Here is a 20,839-nt window from a genome sequence, read left to right as displayed (position 1 = left end):
ACCACAAAGTGGTCACATCTCCACTTTCGAAAATCCCGGGAAAGCTCCGGGGAAGCATCAGGCCGTGTATCCAGTCGCGAGCAAAGGAGCCTCCCCGGCGGGCACAGGGTGGGGGGTGAGGTGAGCGCTGGACCGGACTGGCCGCCCGCTCCAGGGAAGTTCGCGGGCCCCGGGGCAGCCCCTGCTGATAACGCCGGGCAGATAAAAGCGGGCGCGGAGGGGCCGCGGGCAGGGAAGAGGCGGCGGATCGCAGGTGAGAGCCTGGCCCGGGCACAGCCGCTTTTCTCTTGTGGAGGGTTTGTTTCTCTGCCGGGGCTGGGACTGGGGAGCTGCGGCTGAGTTCGGGGCTGAGCTCTGTGGTTCCCGCTGCTTCCACCCTCGCCTGGCACCGGGCGCGGCTGGAGCGCAGCAAGGAAGTGCCTGGAGCGCGGTGCTGCTGTCGCCAGGGTCTCCTCCACAGGGACGGGGCTTAGCCAGGCATTTTAGGGTGCCTTTGAGGCAGCTTCACGGTGGGTGCTCAGCCCACAGCTCTGGGCGCATTCTGGGAGCTGATTGCTTGGAGCCACCTTGGGAGGTGAGTGGGTCAGCTTTGGGAGAAACATCCCAAACATCTATTAAATGGCTATTAAATACTTCCCACTCCTTCTGCAGCCCATGTTAAAGGAACAGATAGGTAATAACTGAATAAATTCCCATTAAAACAAATACAAATGCAGTATTTTATAATTATGGGGATAGAGTGATATCCAGCTCATAGTTGACTTCAGTCTGGCTCTATTGAGGAACTGATACAGTTCACTCATAGTGATTTTTGTAGCAACATTCTAAATATTGAAGTATTATTTCCTCCAAATTTTTGGTGTAAATTTTAATCTGAATATCCTCAATCCCAGGCTAATCAGGAATAAAGAGAATACAGTCCCTGTATGTTTTTATGTGACATCTCATGTGACATGACTACTTGCAAGGAGAACTCTTGGAATTTAAAGGCAGAGAAACAGAGGTGTAGAGGACCTGCCGTGCTATCCTGGCTCTTCTCTCTTCCCCACCAGCTCTCCCTTGCACACTCTGTGCTGGCAGCAGATTCTGGTCCCTTTGTGTTGCCCCCAAAGTCCCAAGCAGCACGTTTCCACCAGTGTTGGCAGTCCCTGGGACAGGAGGCTGCTCCTTTTCCACATGGCACTGACAGGACCTCTGAGGCAGTGCACTCCCTCCTGGAAGCATTGCATCGGGCAGGGGATGCTTCACGAGCTCCCTTGGCACGTGCCATCCTCCACCTTGGCACGGACCTTCCTGATGCATCCATATGTTCTTGGTCATCTTCACTTACATTTCTTTGCAGGGATGAAGGCAGAAGCCTTCCTGGGGTTGCTGGTGATCCTTAGCCTGTTCCAGACATCTGTATCCTATTCCTACGGTATTGTCCTTTCCTCAGGCTTTGCAGATCAGGGGATTTTCTGAGTGGGAAAGATCAAGCTATGTCTGGAAGAGCCTGTCATTCACCAGCACAGCCCTGAAAAGGTGCCAGAAGGCGCACAGTTTGTACCTCCTCTGGCACTAATCTTGGCTCTTCCAGGTTTTTACCAGTTCATATCCTGCCTGATTCCTTAAAATCAAGTAAAGGAGCTCAGTTCCCAGCACTGGTCCATGCCCATGGACCCAGGGTCTCCCTCCCTCTGCCAGCACCTGAGAGATCTACCAGGGCCTGTGGAGTGCAGGGATGGGGCAGTCACTCCCCCTCTTCCAGCCCTGAATCACTGCTCCAAAACATATAGAGACCTCCATCTGCTAATTTACAATGTCAAATCCTTATGAAAAGCACATGCCTGGCTTTTCATTTGTCTCAAATGGTGGTCCAGGCAATAATTTTTCTCATCAGGATTGTCCGAGAGCTGAGCTCTGGGCTGATCTGGGAAGATATTTAAAAGAAACTGAGGAGATTTGGGAGATATTTATCCCTTTGTGCTATTTTTTGAAGTTTTCCTCTGTCCCAGAAACTGTAGTGCTGTCACTCAGAGAAGCCCTCATGGTCTATCCCCTTCCTTTCTGTGAGCCACAGCCAGCAGATGATGGAGATGAAATTCATTTTGGGAGCTCCCCCCAGGGCAGGAAGGGGAGCAGTGAAAATGGCAGGAGATGGCAGGAGGGGCTGGGGAAAGATATGGGGAAATCAGGCTGCTCATAGAATCAGAGAATCCCAGAATGGTTTGGGTTGGAAGGGAGCTTACAGTTCATCCCATCCCACCCCCTGCCATGGGCAGGGACGCTTTTCACTATTCCAGGTTGCTCCAAGCCCCATCCAGCCTGGCCTTGGACACTTCTAAGGATGGGACAGCCACAGCTTCTCTGGACAACCTGTTCAAATGCTCTGCTGTGAAAGGGCAGGACAGATGGTGCCTGCACCTCTCACTGTTTGGGGCTGTTTGAAGCCTCCACTGATAGAGGGATTCCCTTCGTGCCCAGGAGAGACTCTCAAACTTCCCTGAGGAATATATTTATACGCAGATCTCTGGAGAGTGAGCGGCACTTGCCTCCAGCACTGCCGTGTCCAATTCCTGGGTGGAGGAGGCGCAGGGATGCTCCCTGCCGGCACCCTCACCTCTGCTCCTCCCTTTCCCTGCTCAGATGTGCCGCTGGAGCTGTCGGACACATCCCTGCTGAGCAGCGTGGCCGAGGCCCGGCAGCTGGTGGATGCCGCCTACAAGCGCACACGGGAGCGGTGAGAGCCGGGCTGGGCGTGGCGCGTCCCCGTCCGTGTCCCCCGTCCGTGTCCCCCGTCCCTGTCCCCCGTCCGTGTCCCCCGTCCCCGTCCCCCGTCCCTGTCCCTGTCCCTGTCCCTGTCCCTGTCCCCCGTCCGTGTCCCCCGTCCCTGTCCCCCGTCCCTGTCCCCTGTCCCTGTCCCCCGTCCGTGTCCCCCGTCCCTGTCCCCCGTCCCCGTCCCTGTCCCTGTCCCCTCTCCCTGTCCCGCGTCCCTGTCCCTGTCCCTGTCCCTGTCCCCTGTCCCTGTCCCCCGTCCGTGTCCCCCGTCCCTGTCCCCCGTCCCTGTCCCTGTCCCCTGTCCCTGTCCCCCGTCCGTGTCCCCCGTCCCTGTCCTTGTCCCCTGTCCCTGTCCCCCGTCCGTGTCCCCCGTCCCTGTCCTTGTCCCCTGTCCCTGTCCCCCGTCCCTGTCCCCTGTTCCTGTCCCCTGCCCCTGTCCCCTCCCGCACCGCAGCTTCCCCCGCCTCTCCTCCCCGCAGCACGGGGACAGCGGGGTGGGGAACTCTGGGAGCACAGCGGGCTGTCATCCAGCTTTTGCCTGCTCACCTGATTTTACACCAGTTGTCGGGTAACCGAGAGCTGTGACCTCCTCTGTCTCGGTTTTCAAAGAATCACAGCATCTTGGACTGGTTTGGGTTGGAAGAGATCTTAAAGCTCATCTCGTTCCAGCCCCAGCCATGCAGCCATGGGCAGGGACACCTTCCACTATCTCAGGGTACTCCAAGCCCCGTCCAGCCTGGCCTTGGACATTTCCAGCTCCTCTTGGCACCCTGTGTCAGGGCCTCCCACCTTCACAGCTGAGCCTGATGCAGAAGCATGAGCCCTGAGTTGAGACCAGCACAGGCTCCTGCTTATTTCCAGTGGTTCCCTCCCATTGATGCAGCAAACGGCTGGATGCTGCAGTGAGGACATTTTGTGTGACTCCCAGCCATGCTTTGGGAGTGTCCAGCTTCCTACCAGCCCATACCTTCCTCTGCCAGCAGCCACACTCTGAATCCCCTCCCTGGCCTGGGGACTCCTCCAGCTGAGAGGAGGCTCCAGCAACTTTAGGACAGGGTGGCTTGGAGACATTTGAGGCCTCCGGACAGTGAGAGATACTGATGATCTGGATAACAGCTGAGCGAGGTTTGGTGCCTCATGGATGTTATTTGCCTTCTGGCAGGTGGAGCTGGGCAGTTTCAGGGACTCCCTTCCTGCAAGTCTCTCTGCTGCTATGTGGAGGGTGCTAGGAGCAGTCCTGGCCTCTCCCAGTGACTCTCTCCAGCAGTTCAGACTTAGGACGTGCCGTGCCTGATGCTCAGGTGTGCAACTGCAGCATCCCTGCCCCTGCTCCATTTCAGAGTTTGGTTTCCTGTCCCTTGCAGCATAAAGAAGAACCTGCAGAACAATGCCTTGACCCCGGCAGAGCTCCTGAGATATTTCAAGCAGCCAGTGGGGGGGACACGAATAGCTGTCCGGGCAGTGGATTATCTGCAGACCACCTTGAGCCTGCTCAAAGAGAGGCTGCGATGGGCTGTGAGGGGGGACTTCAACGTCACAGGTAGGATCCCCCTTTGCTGGGAGGAAGGCAGAGGAGAAAGACATGGGCTTGGTCATTGAGGCTTGGGAGGAAGGAAGGAAAGGGGGTTATGATGGGCTGTGACAAAGCTTTCCCATGTGACTGCAGTGAAGCAAAGCTGAGTTATTTTTCTGTGCTCTTTTTCCATCTTAAATATTACTGGGGGGATTTTCAGTTAGTGAAAGTGTTTTGTGCACTTCCCTGGTTCCTTCTGCTGTATGGAGGTTCATGTGCCAATGGGTCAAAGCTTGGAAGGCTTTGGTAGATATTCTGCTGCTTGAGTAGGGAATGAGCAAACCCAGAGATGACTCCCAGCAGCTTGGCCCCAAGGAGGGCAGTTCTTCAGCCAAACCTCAGACAGCACTGAAGTCACCTCACAGATACAACACTGTCCAAACAGAGAATGGGGAGATGTGAGAGAACATTTCAGTGCATGTCTGGAGGAGCAACATCCTCTGTGAGATGGAGTCAGGCAAGGCCAGGCTGCTGAGAGGAGGCAAATCAGGGCCAGTGAAAGGAACAGCTCAGGGACACACAGGGAGGACTCCTACCATATACATATGAACTCCTGGGGATCATGGAATTGTTTGGGTAGGAAGGGACCTTAAAGCCCATCCAGTTCCACACCTGCCATGGGCAGGGACACCTTCCACTGTCCCAGGCTGTTCCAAGCCTCATCTAGCCTGACCTCAAACACTTTACCAACACTACAGTAAAGTACTGGCAGGATAAGGCACATCATGGGGTGCTCTGGCTTTGCTCCGGGACAGGATGAGCTGGAAGGTGATGGCAGAACTGGCTGTGCAGGGCTCCAGCCTCTCCATCCAGGACTGATGCTCCAGTACCACTACAGTGCCCTGCAAGGGCCATCTGGCTGCCACCTCTCACCCACCTGCCCAGTGGCTTTTTAAACCGTGCTGTGACTCAGACTGTTGATGGCAGCAGTGACCAGGAAACCTCAGAGGGCTGGGTCGTGGAGTGAGCAGCAAGAGCCAAGAAGGAGCATCTTCCCTATGGAGACAGACTGGGAGAGATGGGGGTCAGCCTGGAGAAGAGAAAGCTCTGGGGAGACATTAGAGCTTCTTCCAGTGCCTAGGAGGGCTTATAAAAAAAGAGGGAGAGAATTTTTACATGGATATATAGTGACAGGAAAAGAGGGAATGATTTTAAACTAAAAGAGGAGCGATTTGGATTATATGTTAGGAAGAAATTGCTGGCTGGGAGTGTGCTGAGGCCTTGGCACAGGTTGTCCAGAGAAACTGTGGCTGCCCCTTGGAAGGGTCCAAGGCCAGGCTGGAGCAACTTGGGAAGGTGTCCCTACCCTTGGCAGGGGGGTTGGAGTAGGATGGTCTTTAAGGTCTCTCCAACCCAAACCATTCCATGATTCTGTGATTCTGTAAGACTTTTCTTGTTAAACTCTGCCACTTAGCTTCCCTACAAAGGGAAATGTGCACAGCAAAACACAAGTGCCCTCGGTGAGACCAGCCACAGGATGGTTCTTGTCCAGGCAGCTCCAAGCAAGGGTGACACACACTGGTGTTGCTGGGACCTGCTTCCAAGGGGAAAAACTTGTAATAGCCCCTAGGATGGCTGTGACTGCATTTTATGGTGGAGATAAAAAGGGAGAGGAGAGGAAGTGCCAATACTAGAAAACCATTCTGCTGCTGCATGAGCCTAACATGTGATTATAAATAAGATCTGACCATAGCTTTGCTGGGTTTGATGCTTTCCAAACCAGCAAAAGCATCTGCTGCTCAAAGAGCATCCTTGGCACATCTTAGAGCAGGAAAAGTTAAATGACAGCACACTGTTAAATGCCAGTGGTTGTGCAGATGATGCAGGTACAGGTACTAGGTACAGGGGGACCTTTTCCTGAGCAAACCCAGCAGGGCCAGTGTGTTCCTGCATGCTTTTTTTCTCCCTTATTCCCTGCCAGACTTGCTGAGTCCAGCTCAGGTGGAGGTGATTTTCAAGGCCACTGGATGTGACCAGCAGGATAAGAAAATAAATTGTGCATCTTCTGGCTACAGAACCATTACTGGCGAGTGCAACAACAGGTGAGGGGCTGTGTCAGCAGGAGGATGGATGGATGGATGGATGGATGGATGGATGGATGGATGGATGGATGGATGGATGGGTGGATGGCACAGGACAAGAGGAAATGGCCTCAAGTTGCACCAGGGGAGGCTCAGGTTGGACATCAAGAGGAATTTCTTCCTGGAAAGGGTGGTCAGGTATTGGAATTGCCCAGGGGGCTGGTGGAGTCCCCTTTCCTGGAGGTGTCCAAGGAGGGACTCAGTGATCTGAGCTGGTGGTTAACCTAAATTATTCTATGCATGGATGTTGAGCATCCTCCAAAAGTAGAACAAGACCCACTTCCCCAGGAATGATCCACACAGGCACCTTGTTTTAGGGTTTCACACTCCACAGTATTTCCTAGTAATGTGTGGAGTTGTTAATTCCAGTCCTATTTGGAAGGTTCCTGGTGTTGTACCTGAACCAGCTCTTTGCCAAAACAGGAGGAGCTCCATGTGGGGGACAGACTCTTTGTCTGGCCCTGCCCCTTGGCAGGGTCTTCAAGGGTTTCCTGACCTAAATTCGTACTAGGCATGATCTAGCCATCCCCTTGCCCCACACTGTGTAGGAGGAAATCTGGGCATATGGGCTGGGAGAACACTGCCTGCACCTCCCATGGCTGGAATGGGGAATGTGGGAGACATGGGAAATTGCTGAGCATAGGGTGTTTTATAGGGACAGTTCAGAAACATTCCCTCTAAAAACAGAGCTGGGAAGCTCCTGGGAGCAGCTGAGGCAGAGGAAGGACCTCAGCCAGCTCTTCCTGTCCCAGGGTACTTTAGCCTTCAGGGGATTGTATAAGAACTAAGGAGAGACCTTCCTGCCGCCTTCCACTGCAGGGGGGGATGTGGGCTCTGGGATAAGGGCATGTCCATGACACCCGATCCAGACCTGAGGCCCTGGGGAAGGTGGGCTTGGCTGTGCTCTGTTTCTCCACTGCCTGGGGCAGTGCTACACCCCCTTGGGTGAGAGGCCACCACAGAACACACTTTGGACATGCACTCCAACGAAAGTATGTTAGTACTCTAATTAAGGTTTTCATGGTGTGTTTGCCCTGGTTTAGGGCAAATTTGAGAGAGAACCTCTGAAAGTGTTCCTCTAGAAAGCCGATTCAAGCAGCCCCTCCACGAACCGGTTTGGGGAAATATTTCCTTGGAGAAAGGTGGAAAAAACTTTATTTAACAGGCAAAGCATTCACCAGCACAAAAAATGAACAATATTAAACAATAAAACTTCTTGCTGCTCTGAAGAGGTTACAAACTGGGCTGTAGCTCGGCTCACTCAGTCTCTGATCAGTCCCTCCGTGGCCCAGGCCCAGCCAGGTGGGCCACAGGTGAGAGCTGCCGGTGCTCTTCTGGTGTTCAGTCCACAGAAATTTTAAACAGATCTAATGAAAAAGAAAAACTACAGTCCAGAGAACTTCTCTGCCTCAGCTAGCTAAAAACTAACTAAAAAGCAAAGGACAGCTCTATCTTGCTGTCTCTCAATGCAGCAAACAACAGTCCAGGAGCAGGAATGTGGAGGAGCGAGTAGAGTTTGTTTTCAAGACCATAGGGAATTCCATTCCAAGCTTCTTCCCCTTTTCCATGGTGTTCAGCTTCCAACTTTGTTTTCCAGCCACAGTCTGAGGTTGAGGGCCTTTCTTCAGGCTGGATGACATCAGGGGCACCTGAGTTCTTGCCTGGGAGAAGCTGAGAGTTGGGGTGGATTATTAAAGGTCTTTTCCAACCTAAACAATTCTATGTTTATTGTTGTTATTGTTATTAATCCTGAGGTTTACTGATAGCACCAAACCTATAGAACTGCAGCAGTTCCCCAGCCATGGCGTGCTCCCATTCCAAGGTCCACATTTCTCCATATCCACAAGCTCTTGGCTCCAACTGTTTGCTGGTTTTCCATTGCCTCTGACAGGAGGAACCCATCCCTAGGAGCTTCCAACAGAGCCCTGGCCAGGTGGCTGCCAGCAGAATATGAGGATGGTGTGTCCATGCCCCGTGGGTGGACGGAAGGAAAGCATTTCTCTGGATTCCCCCTTCCACTGGTAAAGTTTATAACAGTCTCAGAACACAGTGTCAGGCCTGGGGATTGTCAGTTCTAGGACAGATCGCAGTCATCAAAGGGCTCATCCACTAGCTGGAATTGTGGATCAGGTTGGAGGGGCTTAAATTCACCAGCTGCAGGGTGATGGTCAGAGAATACCCAGGGGGATCTATTAGGAATGCTTTCTAAGTCCCATGCCTTCAGAAAAAGCAAAGGAAAATTAATCTGACTGCTGCAGAATGACAAGAGAAATACAGAATTACACAATATGTTCTTTTAATTTGAGTGAATTTAAGCAAAATTATTTTACTTACCTTTTTTGATTTGGTGTGTGGTGGTTAACTCTTGAAAAGCAATTATGCCAGAGGATAAAGTGAACCAGGGAATCCCCAGGACAAAAAATGTATGACCAGAAATGCTATATGGGGGTCCCTGGGTGGGTGAAGTGCAGGGGTTGTGGCTCTCGTGGCACCTGGATATGAGCAGGGGCACTGTGAGGTGGCTTCTGGTCACTAGAACTTGGTGCAACAGCAGCTCTGATGAGGAGCTGGTGTTGTGTTCATGGATTTGCTGTACTTCCTAACCTTCCTCCATGGCACAGTGTCCACTTTTTCTGTAGTAATACATGGAGGTGGGGGAACTGTGATGGCTGGGGAAGGGATGAGAAGGGAGGAGGACTTGAAGATAACTTTCAGAAATTCCCTGGGGCTATTTTTTCTACACTTCTATTCAAAAAAAGGTCTTTTAAAATTTGTTTTGTCTACCTTTCCCAGGCTTGCTTAGCTATTTCCCTAAGTCCATCAAGGGACAGTCTTGGCCTGGAGGCTCAGAATCCTGCTTAGAGCCAGAGCAGCGCTGTGCTCAGTGAAGGGCACGTGGTGATGGTGACACCTGCCTGCACAGACAGATTTGGGGTTTTTTTGTCTGTAAAGCACAAAAAGTGCCCTGGGAATTTTTGCTGATGACCCTGCAGCTGGGTGCACCCATTCACATACGTCATTACCCACCAATGCGTTCTGCTTCCACCCCTGCAGGTCCGACAAGTGTCCAATGACATTGTCCGCTTCCCCCCAGAGCAGCTGTGGATGGACCAGCAGAGATCCCTCATGTTCATGCAGTGGGGCCAGTTTATTGACCACGACCTGGATTTCAGCCCAGAAACCCCAGCCAGAGTCCCCTTTGGTGGTGAGACAGACTGTGACACCAGCTGTGCCAAGGAGCCTCCCTGCTTTCCCATCCAGGTACAGGCAGCCTCCTTCTTCCAGGGAAGGAAGGGAGAGGGCATCTGCTTTCCAACCAGGACATGCTGGTGGCTCTCACGGTCCTTGGCCATGGAGGAATATCCTCCCAGAACAGGCCAAGGAGGTCAAAGCACTCTGTGTGGCGGCAGTGCTGTGTTCCATGGGCGGTCCCTGGGTTCAGGCACAGGCACAGACTTTGCCAGGCCTTTGGCCATCTCCCTCAGCAGTGTGGTTTTTCTTTGGAGCTGTTGTGCAAAGGTAGCACGGGTGATGTCTGGAAAACAGGAAGTGTCACAGACAGGCACTTGGGAGTGTCAACACCTCAGAAAATCCACAGGACTTAAGGGCTCTTTGCATGGTAGAAGGGAGTGCTGAGATCTCCCTGCAGTGCCTGCGGCGTTATCAGGAGTCACATCCTGGTCCCTGCTCCATAAGATCACAGAATCACAGAATTATTGGGTTTGGAAAAGCCCTCTAGGATCTTCCATTCCAAACTGTGCCCGATCCCCCACCTCGTCCCCAGCCCAGAGCACTGAGTGCCACATCCAGGACTTCCTTGGACTCCTCCAGGGATTGGGACTCTACCACCTCCCTGGGCAGCCCCTTCCAGTGCCTGACCACCCTTTCTATGGGGAAATTCCTCCCAGTGTCCACCCTGAGCCTCCCCTGGCCCAGCCTGAGGCCATTCCCTCTCCTCCTGTTCCAGTTCCCTGGGAACAGAGCCCGAACCCCCTGGCTGTCCCCTCCTGTCAGGAGTTGTGCAGAGCCAGGAGGTCCCCCCTGAGCCTCCTTTTCTCCAAATCATGTCCATGTCCCTCCTGCAGCCCAGCTCTCCCACCTTTGAAGTTCTGCTGCAGCTCTGACTCCCACATGTCCTCCTAATTCCTCTCAAGGAAAACTATGATGGGATTGAACATCACTGAGTGTTTCCCTGACATACATTTAAGAGTGCTGGAAGGAAGGATCACAAGTTCTGGATGACAACTCTCTATGGTGTAGATAGGGAGATAAGAAAACTGAGCGTTAAAGATGCAGTCCAATATATTTATTTTCAGAGGAAATACTTTAAGAATCCATAGGACTTTAGGCTCTAGGCTGTTTGGGACTTCGGCTCCTAAAGCAGCATCTCTGCTGTCAATCTGACCCTTCATCTCAAGATTTATGCTGGAGACTTATGCCCTATGAGAGGGCTCCTGCCTGGCTCCATCTCCTGAGCCACTGATGAATTTTCCTTTTCTCTATCTGCAGATCCCACCCAACGACCCCCGAATCACCAACAGGAGGGATTGCCTCCCTTTCTTCCGCTCAGCCCCCACCTGCACGCGGGGCAGAGTGGTGCGGGAGCAGATCAACGCGTTGACCTCGTTCCTGGATGGCAGCGTCGTGTATGGTAGTGAGGTGGCCGTGGCTGAGCGGCTGCGGGACCGGAGCAGCCAGAGGGGCCTCCTGGCTGTGAACCACAACTTCACGGACAGGGGCAGGGCATACATGCCTTTCGGTCCCATGAGGAAGGAGCCCTGCCTCAAGGCCAGTGGGGCAGCTCGAATCCCTTGTTTTCTTGCAGGTGAGTCAGGTGCTTGCACCCCAAACCTGGAATCTGGAGCAGACAATTCCACCAGCTCCAGTTCACGTCTTTAGTTGTTTGTTTCTCTTATTTAAATAGAAAATGGAATGGAGCAAATCATGAAAGACTGAGACAGGCTGTGCTAGGTAGGAGGAAGGTCTTCACCCTCTCCAAGTGTTGTTTGTGAGGATAAACCTGGAGTGAAGGTGTCTCATCCATGCCCTGCAGCTCTGGTGTAGGGCCCAGAGTGACCTAGGAACCAGTGCCATGATGGAGTCAATCAGGCATAGCAATGGCAGCCTGGCATGGAGGCAATGGCTGGTCCGTACTTGTCCTTCCATGGCTATCTCTGTCCCAGCAGGATGGGAACAGATGTGTAACCCAGATGTGCTGGGTCACAGCAGGAAACATTTGCATGTCCCTGCTGCACTGTGAGAGGAGCTTGGATCCCAGCTAGAACGAGGATGAGGCCAATACCAGACCAAGGTGGCCTTTTAAGGTGTGTTCCCACCACTGTTACGGCTGAGGGAATACTGGGAGTACTTTCCACAAACCTGTGGGACCCCAGAGAGGGATGCTTCTGATATACCTCCTGAATTAGTGTCTCCCTGGACTATTTCCTTTGGAGAGCAGGACTTCCTAGCTGGCTCCTGCTGGTTCTGGACACGCCAAGCTGCTTGTGGCAGTGCTGGAGAAAGCTTCAGGGCACAAAAGATCTCATCAGCTGTGGAGCTGCTTTCTATTCCCTTGGCCCCTTTCATATCTGGCTGAAGTTCCTCTGAACATCCCCATGGTCCTTGGAATCCATCAGCTCTCTCCTTTAAAGCTCATGGTGTTTCACGCTCCCTCCAGGCTCCCGCAGCATTCCACCTGTCTCACGTGTTGTTCCATGTGTTCACCTGCTCCCCCAGTTCTGTGCAGGTCTCTCCTTGGTGAGGACCACGCAGGACCTGTGGCCAAAGGCAGGTGCCCAGTGAGAAGCAGAGTGGACAGGAGTGTCAGATACTTCCTAGGAGGGGCTTCTGGCCCCTGTGGACTCTCAGCAAGGAACAGGTCTCGTTCCATGGCTGGAACAGACCCATCAATTCTTTTATAGTCATCAGTTCAGGCTGCTTCGGAAGTGCCTTTGAAAATTCAGTGTCTTATTTGTGACTTGTCCGGTCCCTGAGAACTGGGGGAGTTTTACATGTGCAGTTGCCTCACAGGGCTCAGCGTTTCCTCCCAGAGCTCTGTTGGAAGCACTGGCTGGATGCATTCTGCTCATGGAAACCTCACAGTGCTGCTTTTGTTTCTCCTTCCGCAGTGCCTCACAGGCAGCCTTTGAGAGTGGATGAAAAGGGCCCTATGCCAAGTGCAGGAGCAAATCCCTCTATTTGCTGTGGGACAAAGGGTCTAAATACGACATTTACTTTTCTCTGAGTGCTTGTCTATGCACTCATCACCTGCTTGCTCTTGCATTTCCTGCCCCAGATGTATGAAGAAGGATTTGATATTTTATTGTGATGCTGTTTGTTATTTATTCATCCAAGTTGACTCGTTTTGCTTTTCCTTTTACTCTCCAGAGGGCCTGTTTGTGACAGTCACCTTGCTATGGCCACAGTTTCAGCTGGTTTGAAGGAGACCTTCTGAGTTTCAGAGCTTCCTTGGCCATCTTGACTTCCTTTTGCCCATTTGCATTTCTCTCTTGAGCTGTGAGACCAAACATCTCTGATATGGGAGCCTGGAGAACACCTACTTGTATTTAACTTTTTAAGTTAATGCTCCCAGCCTTTCACTGAAACTTTCCCCACCTGTGATTCTCAGCACAGCCAGGACAGCACCTGGCTTTGTTGCCTCAGCAGAAATTCAGCTTTTGCCTGGTGCTGTCCGATTCTTGGTTTCCCTCTCCTCCTCCTCTGTGTTTCTTACCCATTTTCTTCACAACACAAATATTGAGCCATCTAAAAATTCCTCTGTGTATGCTTCCCAATGTGACTTTCCCACTCCAGTGTTGTGTGTGCCCCTCCCAGGTGACACCCGTGCCAGTGAGATGCTGGAGCTGGCCTGCATGCACACGCTCTTTGTGCGGGAGCACAACCGCCTGGCTGGAAAGCTAAGGAGCCTCAATCCCCACTGGAATGATGAGAGGCTCTACCAGGAGGCACGAAAGATCCTGGGAGCCATGATCCAGGTACCAGCCATCATTTCACCTGTGCTGGCTCTGCCTGCAGTTTCACAGGGTTCACATGTTAGATTGTGCTAGTGCAGGGTGGCCAAAGGGTGTAGGATTTTGGGGTGAAAGGACCAAATTCTTTCCTCCAGCCCCTTTTGACCAAAGCAAAATCACATAGAGATACCTGAAATGACAAGCACAGAGGGGTCCCCCTGAATCTTTGATGTCCCTCTACTGTTAAATTTACAAAGTGCTTGATGAGGTTTTTAATGGTACATTTTTGTTTGAGAAACAGACAGAAAAGTCAGAGAAAAAGCTTTTCTAACTGGTGTTTTGTACCTGATAAAAATGGTACTGGAAATTTGGATTACAATTCCTTGGGTTGTGAATCCTCTCCTCTCAACAATTCCCGGCGCCTGGCAGTGGTTTGGAATGAAATTATCTTAAAGATCCCTTCCAACCCAAACCATTCTGGGATTCCGTGAAGAAGCCCCATGTGCTGGTGGGTGCAGCCAGCCATGGTGTCTCCTTGGATGGGGCTGCACCCTTTGACCACCCCACACAAGCTTGACTAGCTTGACACACTACCCTAGGCTTGACACTGAATGGGATCCTGGGGTCACACAAGCACCTCTGTGCTTGGGAGGGACCTCCCAAAGTCTCTTGTCCAGCCTCCAGTTGGGAGCAGGAGTGGCCTCAAAGCCAGATGAGGTTTTACAGCTGGCAGGAAAGCCTGAATCCTATGAGGGAAAGGGACATGGGGTTTCCAGAAGCACTACACCTCATTTGAAGCCTGTCTTCTGAGCTGGTTTAACAAAAAATAAAAAGCAGGAATATCAAAATGTTTATGGTTTTATGCTGTCAATTTCAATATTATTGTATTGTTGAAAAAACATGTTGGGCAAGGCAAACACTCAAAGGATTGCCCAAAAAGCATCATCTCCATCATTGTGTTTACATCAATGGTTTCATCTTCATGCAGTATTCAGACAATTAATCCATTTTCTCCGACTGACACAGAATTGGATTTTTCTTTTTTAAATCATATTGTGCTGCCTCCTCAATATCCCACAGAGACATGAGAGCAGGACCGGAAATCTCTGCTGTGGGAGGACTCAGGGAGCTCTGCCCGTGGGTGGTGCTACAACACCCCCCCCCCCCCCCCGCCCCTTATCTGCCGATGTTATCTTTACTATCTGAGGCACCAAGGGTGCAGTTCTGCCTGCCTGATGGGAGTGGTGCCGTGACAAGGAGACAGTATTTGGGAGGATTTGGCAGGCTTTTATCTTCACAGAATCACAGAACCAATTAGATTAGAAAAGACTTTTGAGATCATTGCGTCCAACCTATGTTGCTCTGACCTGCCAGAGAGTTGTGGCAGAGAGAACATGAAAATCAACTTTGCTTCTGCAGAAACTGATGGCCAAGATATTAACAGTTCACCCTTTCCTTGTTTCCCCCTAGATCATAACCTACAGGGACTACCTGCCTCTCCTATTGGGATGCAGGTTCCGCAGGCTCATTCCTCGCTACCAGGGCTACAACGAGTCTGTGGATTCTCGGGTATCCAATGTCTTCACCTTGGCTTTTCGCTTTGCTCACGCCTCAGTCCCTCCAACTGTTGGCCGCTTAGATGAATATTACAGACCCATAACTCCTGAAATTCAGCTCAGAACCTCCTTCTTTGCTGTCTGGAGAATCATTCAAGAAGGTAAATCCTTTTCTGCAGTGCGGGTTTATTTCATTCATCCTTTCTGCCCTCTCTGGATGAACTCCTGCTTCAGCCAAATTTAAAAGTGATTTGTGTTCAATGTATGAAATGGCCTTTATTACCAGCCAGGGTTGTCCCAACAGAGCTGTCCCCTGTAGACGAGGGCAGCCCATCATGTTCCAAAATGGTCCGATTGCTTCATTGCTGTGTGTCATGGTTTGACACTGGCGCGATGCCAGCGCCCCCATGAAAATATACTTTTTAAAATAATTGCTGTGAGATGTGATCAGGAACAGAGCAGAGCAGGCCCAAACTTAGTAACTAAGGAAAGAACTTTATTAAACTACTACTACTATAAAAACTACAAACACTAAATCCTGGATGAAGACTTTCTAAAACACCCCTCCTCCTCCCACCTAATTTCTAAACAAACTTAACAGTGAGACACCACCCAGGATCCTGATCAAGTTGCTACCCTTCAGATATTCAAATACTCAGTCTTTCAAGGGAGACAGGAGTCTCTCCTGTGCCACAGATCCCCCCCCCCAGGAAACACAATTGCCACCCTTGTGTTTCCATGTCACACATGGCAACCGCCCGGAGAAAATCTGCCATGGTGACACTCTCCTTTCCATGTCACAGTGCTCTCACCACCGTGCATGGACAGACTGCTCATAGGGCTCCTTTAAGGATGCTTTGCCATGGACCAAAAGAGACAACAGTTCAGTTTCTCATTTTGGGACTACAGTCCCCCCCATTTTCCCCTGGGGCTGAGGGTCCAAGAACAGAGGTCTTCTTCTCCTCTTCTTCTTCCTTGAAGATAGAGGGCTTCTCCACACCTTCTCGCTACTCCTCTGCTGGTAATCACTGAAACAGGTCTCCTGGCACACCAACGCACCACCCTAAGTGCAGCTTCTGTTAGGAGAATTTGGTTCAGTCTATGGCTAACAAGAGAAGTCCAGCCACAAGCCACTCCATCATCTCCTTCCAACTCGAGAATTTCTTCTTCCATCATCTCGGATCCCAGACTGTCTCTCTTCTACTTCAAATCAAGGAGGAGTAATATTTTACAAAGCCTTCGTTTCTCAGGAAAGGGTTAAAAGCTCAGACTCCCTGGACGGCGGATATCTCTGCCCAGCAGCCGATTCCCAAGGCCAAGGCTGGGCGCCTTCCCCCTCCCCTCCTTCTCCTCCGCGCCGGCAAAGTTACAGGTGCCGTCCGGACTCTCTATCTCTTCCCTCTGGGGGGGGGGGGGGGGATGACAAAGACATCTCCGCTTCTCTCCACTCTTCCGTCCACAGGAGCTGGCTCGGTTCCAGTCCTTCTACCCCTCGGCTCACCTCGACCAGGCCTCATAGCTCCCCCTCCCCCACCCAGCCCCATGGCTGGGCAGGGGAGGTCTGCACAGCACCTTGACCGGAACCAAAAAGAGCGAGCTCTTGGGAGTTCTTGCTTTTAACCCCCTGTGTTCTCAGAGGCGTATCCCTATCTTCAGTGGTCACTTCAGGTGCCAATATCCAAACTTGACCACTGATTGGTTTGACACAACTTCCTGAAAAAAAAAATCACTTCCATGTCAAACCACGACACTGTGGCCTCCAAGAACATTATTCAAAGTATTTTCTTCTTAGTTCTTCAAGTGCAGGGAAATTGATTCTCATGTAGTAAAAGCTTATAATTAAATATGAGCTGTGCTTACCTCCCTGGGGCCTCTTAGCCACACAACGTCCTCCCTGCACTGCTCACATGTCCCTGCTTCAGGTGGAATTGATCCCAGTTTCCCTGTGCCACCTCTGCAGGTGGGATTGATCCCTATCTCCGGAGCCTCATGGCCAACCAGGCCAAGCTGATGACGCAGCAGCAGATGGTGGTGGGCGAGCTCCGGGACCGGCTCTTTGAGCAGGTTGAAAGGATTGGGTTTGATTTAGCTGCGCTCAACATGCAGCGCAGCCGAGATCATGGCCTTCCAGGTAAGTCAGCTGTGGGAGCAGAGCTTACAAAGAAAAACAAGTGGAAATCAGGCATTTTTGTGATTAAACATTGAGAAGCTTCACCAGCCTATGCTTGGCTGAAATCACTCAGGAGTTGGATTCAGTGATCCTTATGTATCTCTCCCAGTGCAGGATATTCAGTGATTCTATAGTGCTCTTTCCCAAACCTTCTCCTTGGTTCTGAACAACCACAGGTAAGTGGGTGGAGGTCAAGCACTGAAGGCAAAGCCTGGCTGAAGCTGCATGAGAGACGTGGAGGCAGAAGAACACGGGGCATTGCACAGACCAGAGCTTGGTGTTCAGTGACTGACTCGTTTCTATTGTCCAAGTGAAAAAAACGGTAAAATAGTTCAGCAACAAGTTTGCAGGAGTGGAATTAGGGCTTTTTGTCCCCTGTGACTTCTCTGCAACCATCTGTAGTGGTCCAGTCCAGACACATGACTGGAAAGAGCAGATTCCAATATGTAAAGAAAATCTCATCATAATTTCTCTATTAAATCTGTGTCCCAGAAAAAAAAACAACCAAGCATGTCAGAACAACTCTCAGGGCTCTGCAAGGTGCAAAACCAGTGTAATGGCATTGCAAGATGGTCTTGAGAAATAGATTGTTGATAACACTTCAGAGCTGGCTACTGGGTGGATCCTTGCCCCACAGTGTCACTCTGCTGAGGTAAGAGCCCAGAGCTGCTGTGTCAGCAACATCCTGAGAGATGCAATAGGGCTCCTGTTTGAAACTGGGATGAAAACTGAGCTGGTTCCATGGGTTTTAAGACCAGTCAGAGGCTTTGCAGTACATCCAGTGTCATCATGAGCTCACAGGATTTCTCTGCCTTGGCCACAACATAAGGTAATTTTTCCATGCTTCATTGAGGAACACCATCATGCAGATCTGATCAGAACCCACAAATCCTGGGTTTCCAGACCTGACATGGTGGGAGTGACATGTATTTCTAGTGAATTTGGGTTTAGCTTTAGGTCTCAACCCACCTATGAGTGCTGTACTCCCTTATATTAGACATCCACAAAGGTGGTGATGGCATAGCAATGTCAAAACCCCTCCCTAATTAATTTCATGATTAAGCAAATTCTCAGTGTCCTGGAATTGTTTGATAGTGGTGTCATCTAGGCACCATATGCTGTGTCTTTTGCTCCCAATGCTCCCTGGTTTTTAGACATAAGACAGTAGGTTTGGAATGGATATCAGGAAAAAATTTTCCTGTGAGATTGGTGAGGCCCTGGCCCAGGTTGCCCACAGAAGCTGTGGCTGCCCCATCCCTGCAAGTGCTCAAGACCATGCTGGACGGGGCTTGGAGCACCCTGGGATAGTGGAAGGTGTCCCTGCTCATGGCAGTGGGTGGAACAAGATGAACTTTATTATCCCTTCCAATCCAAATTGTTCCATGATTTTGTGACATCCTGCTTACAGCAGAGGTGTTTGCTGCAGCATCATTTCATCTCCTCCACCAAGATGCAGAATTATGCACCAGTTGTGGCACAGTGGATTTTTGGCTGTTTACAGTCCAGAAAAATTAGTCCAGCTGGCAAAGTCTGCTTGCTGAAGTAACTTGGGCTGTATGGAGTGAGTGGCTTGTCCCCATGGCTGGACAGGGACCAGCTGTGGAGAAGCACTTGGTCATTCTCCTGTTGTACAGAGAGAGAGGCCATCAACATCTTGTCCAGGTTCACTTTCAGTGAAGGCAACATCAGTTGCATCCCTGCTGAGTGGTGCAGAACATTGCTGGAAGGTGGTGGTACAACTCCCACCTGCAAAGACATGGCTCTCCAAAAACAGGCAGGGGGAGCTGGCTCTGGAGGAGTGGGAAGGCAGTAGCATTAACAGAAATATAGAAAAATGTTTTAAACCTTTTGGTGTCCTACTGGTGTCCCAGCTTTGGGAAGGAGAGGGAAAAATCTTTCCAGGAGGGGGTAGCACATCACTGCTTTATCTGCTCTGACATCCAACTACTTGCAGGTTACAACTCCTGGAGAAAATTCTGTGGGCTCTCACAGCCCTCTGGAGTGAAGTCACTTGGGCACGTGTAAAGGAATCGGAACCTGGCAAGGAAATTCCTGAAGCTCTATGGGACACCGAAGAATATTGACATCTGGATTGGGGCTCTTGCAGAGCCCTCTGTGAAAGGAGGACGAGTGGGGCCTCTCATGGCTTGTCTCATTGGCACCCAGTTCAGGAACATTCGTGATGGAGACAGGTAAGAGGGGAGCTGGGTATCCCAACCCCGGAGTACAGGGAGGCTGGAGTTTATGCAGATTTCTTCACGCAGATCTGAAAACTACTCCAGTTGTTTGTTGCTTGTTTTTCAGTACTCCTTCAAAAGTTTCATTCTCTTTGTTAGTCATACTCTTATTCCCTGTCTGATGGTTGAGATCCTGGGCTGAGATCCCTTCCCAGCAAAGTGATTTCTCACTATTTCTTCTTTGTTCCCCCAGTTCTGAACTGGAATCCTCTGCTCTGACATGTGGCAGGGTTTGATCTTTTCTTGTGATGGATGTGGTGGATTGGGGTTTTCTTGTCAGCCAAAATCACTTCAGCAGTGCTGAGGTTTCAACACACCTGAATTCCTCCTCCTCCTCCTTGAGGTTGTTCAGGGGCTTCAGGTGCATCAGTGATTTACGTTCCCCATTTTAAGCTGGATTTCTGAAGCAAGATCCCTGTACCTTCCAGCAATATTGCCTGAAAATGGGATCACAACCCATGTTTCTGGGAAACAGTTCTGCTGAGAAAGACTTAGGACAAGTTCAAACCCCAGGATGAGGAGCTTAGGGTCAAACAGTCTGTTGCACATCTAGGAATCCTATTCTTATGGCAGGAAACGAACCCTTTTCTAAAAAATTGAGTAATTACAGGGCTTGTTTCAACATGGCACTCATTTGGCTGTAACCACAGCTTGTGCACAGTCTGTGCAGCCTTTCCTATTTGAAAGAGGGTACCTGTGCCTCATCTGAGGACAATTAAATCAATTGCAGCTTTGTTACCTGTCCATGGCCAAAAGAAAAGCAAGGTAATTATCCAATTTGGGGAATCAGGGATCTTGATTTAAATAACAGAAATTCAAATTTGTACTTGGCAAAAGAAATTAGTGTTAATGGTAATTAATATTGTGGGAGTCATCAATGCGAAGAAGGCGGAAGGCAAAAATCTGTTGTGTCTTCTTTCTCCTTCAGGTTTTGGTGGCAGAACCCTGGGGTTTTCACTCCTCGCCAGCGCTATTCACTGGCCAAAATCTCCTTGTCACGAATAATATGTGACAATACCCACATCACTAAAGTATCAAGGAATATCTTCCGGGCTAACAAATACCCCCATGGCTTTGTGAGCTGCAGTCACATTCCAAAGCTGGACCTCAGACCCTGGAAGTCAAAGAGCACCGAGGAGCAAGGTATGATCTGCAAACCGCAGCAGGTCCTGCCTGCAGACCCCTGAGAAAGCCAGACCCTACGGTTTACAACGGAGCTGCCTAACATGGGGCTGGGCCTGTGTGCCAGGCACAGCTTTAGATGCTCCAGTTCACTAGGTGTACTTAGAGTGGCTCCTACAAAATGCAGATTTCCTGGCAGACCAAGCCAAGCACCCTGTTCTGGGAATTGTTTCTCCCTCAGGAAAGGCTGAGGGAGCTGGGGCTGCTCAGCCTGGAGAGGAGCCCCAGCTGAGAGGGGCCCTGGGGCCGGGCTGTCCCTGTGTGCAGGGAGGGCAGAGCAGGGCCCAGGCTCTGCTCCGGGGCCCAGCAGTG

General features: G+C 50.9%; 1 protein-coding gene across 1 annotated transcript; it reads left to right on the top strand.

Annotated features, from left to right (window-relative positions):
- The first annotated feature begins 321 nt into the window (after positions 1 to 321).
- On the top strand, positions 322 to 20,488 carry LOC137485540 (myeloperoxidase-like). The gene is made up of 13 exons (XM_068210072.1): positions 322 to 574; positions 1,343 to 1,417; positions 2,626 to 2,719; positions 4,122 to 4,297; positions 6,252 to 6,372; positions 8,303 to 8,432; positions 9,466 to 9,672; positions 10,921 to 11,236; positions 13,246 to 13,406; positions 14,853 to 15,099; positions 16,899 to 17,069; positions 19,063 to 19,300; positions 20,274 to 20,488. The coding sequence occupies exons 2-12, from the start codon at positions 1,345 to 1,347 to the stop codon at positions 19,131 to 19,133; spliced, it is 1,767 nt and encodes a 588-aa protein (XP_068066173.1). The 5' UTR covers positions 322 to 574; positions 1,343 to 1,344; the 3' UTR covers positions 19,134 to 19,300; positions 20,274 to 20,488.
- The last annotated feature ends 351 nt before the right edge of the window (positions 20,489 to 20,839 follow it).

Source organism: Anomalospiza imberbis, chromosome 20 (genome assembly GCF_031753505.1).
Source record: "Anomalospiza imberbis isolate Cuckoo-Finch-1a 21T00152 chromosome 20, ASM3175350v1, whole genome shotgun sequence".
NCBI classification, from domain to species: domain Eukaryota; kingdom Metazoa; phylum Chordata; class Aves; order Passeriformes; family Viduidae; genus Anomalospiza; species Anomalospiza imberbis.
The sequence above is the reverse complement of the archived record's forward strand: the minus strand, read 5'-3'. Positions and strand labels throughout refer to the sequence as shown.

Bases quoted from the DNA above. Each gene is read 5' to 3' on its own strand.
- LOC137485540 (XM_068210072.1), top strand. From the start codon at position 1,345: ATGAAGGCAGAAGCCTTCCTGGGGTTGCTGGTGATCCTTAGCCTGTTC. The intron at 2,720-4,121 runs GTGAGAGCCGGG...TGTCCCTTGCAG, and splicing joins TACAAGCGCACACGGGAGCG to CATAAAGAAGAACCTGCAGA. The intron at 11,237-13,245 runs GTGAGTCAGGTG...TGCCCCTCCCAG, and splicing joins AATCCCTTGTTTTCTTGCAG to GTGACACCCGTGCCAGTGAG.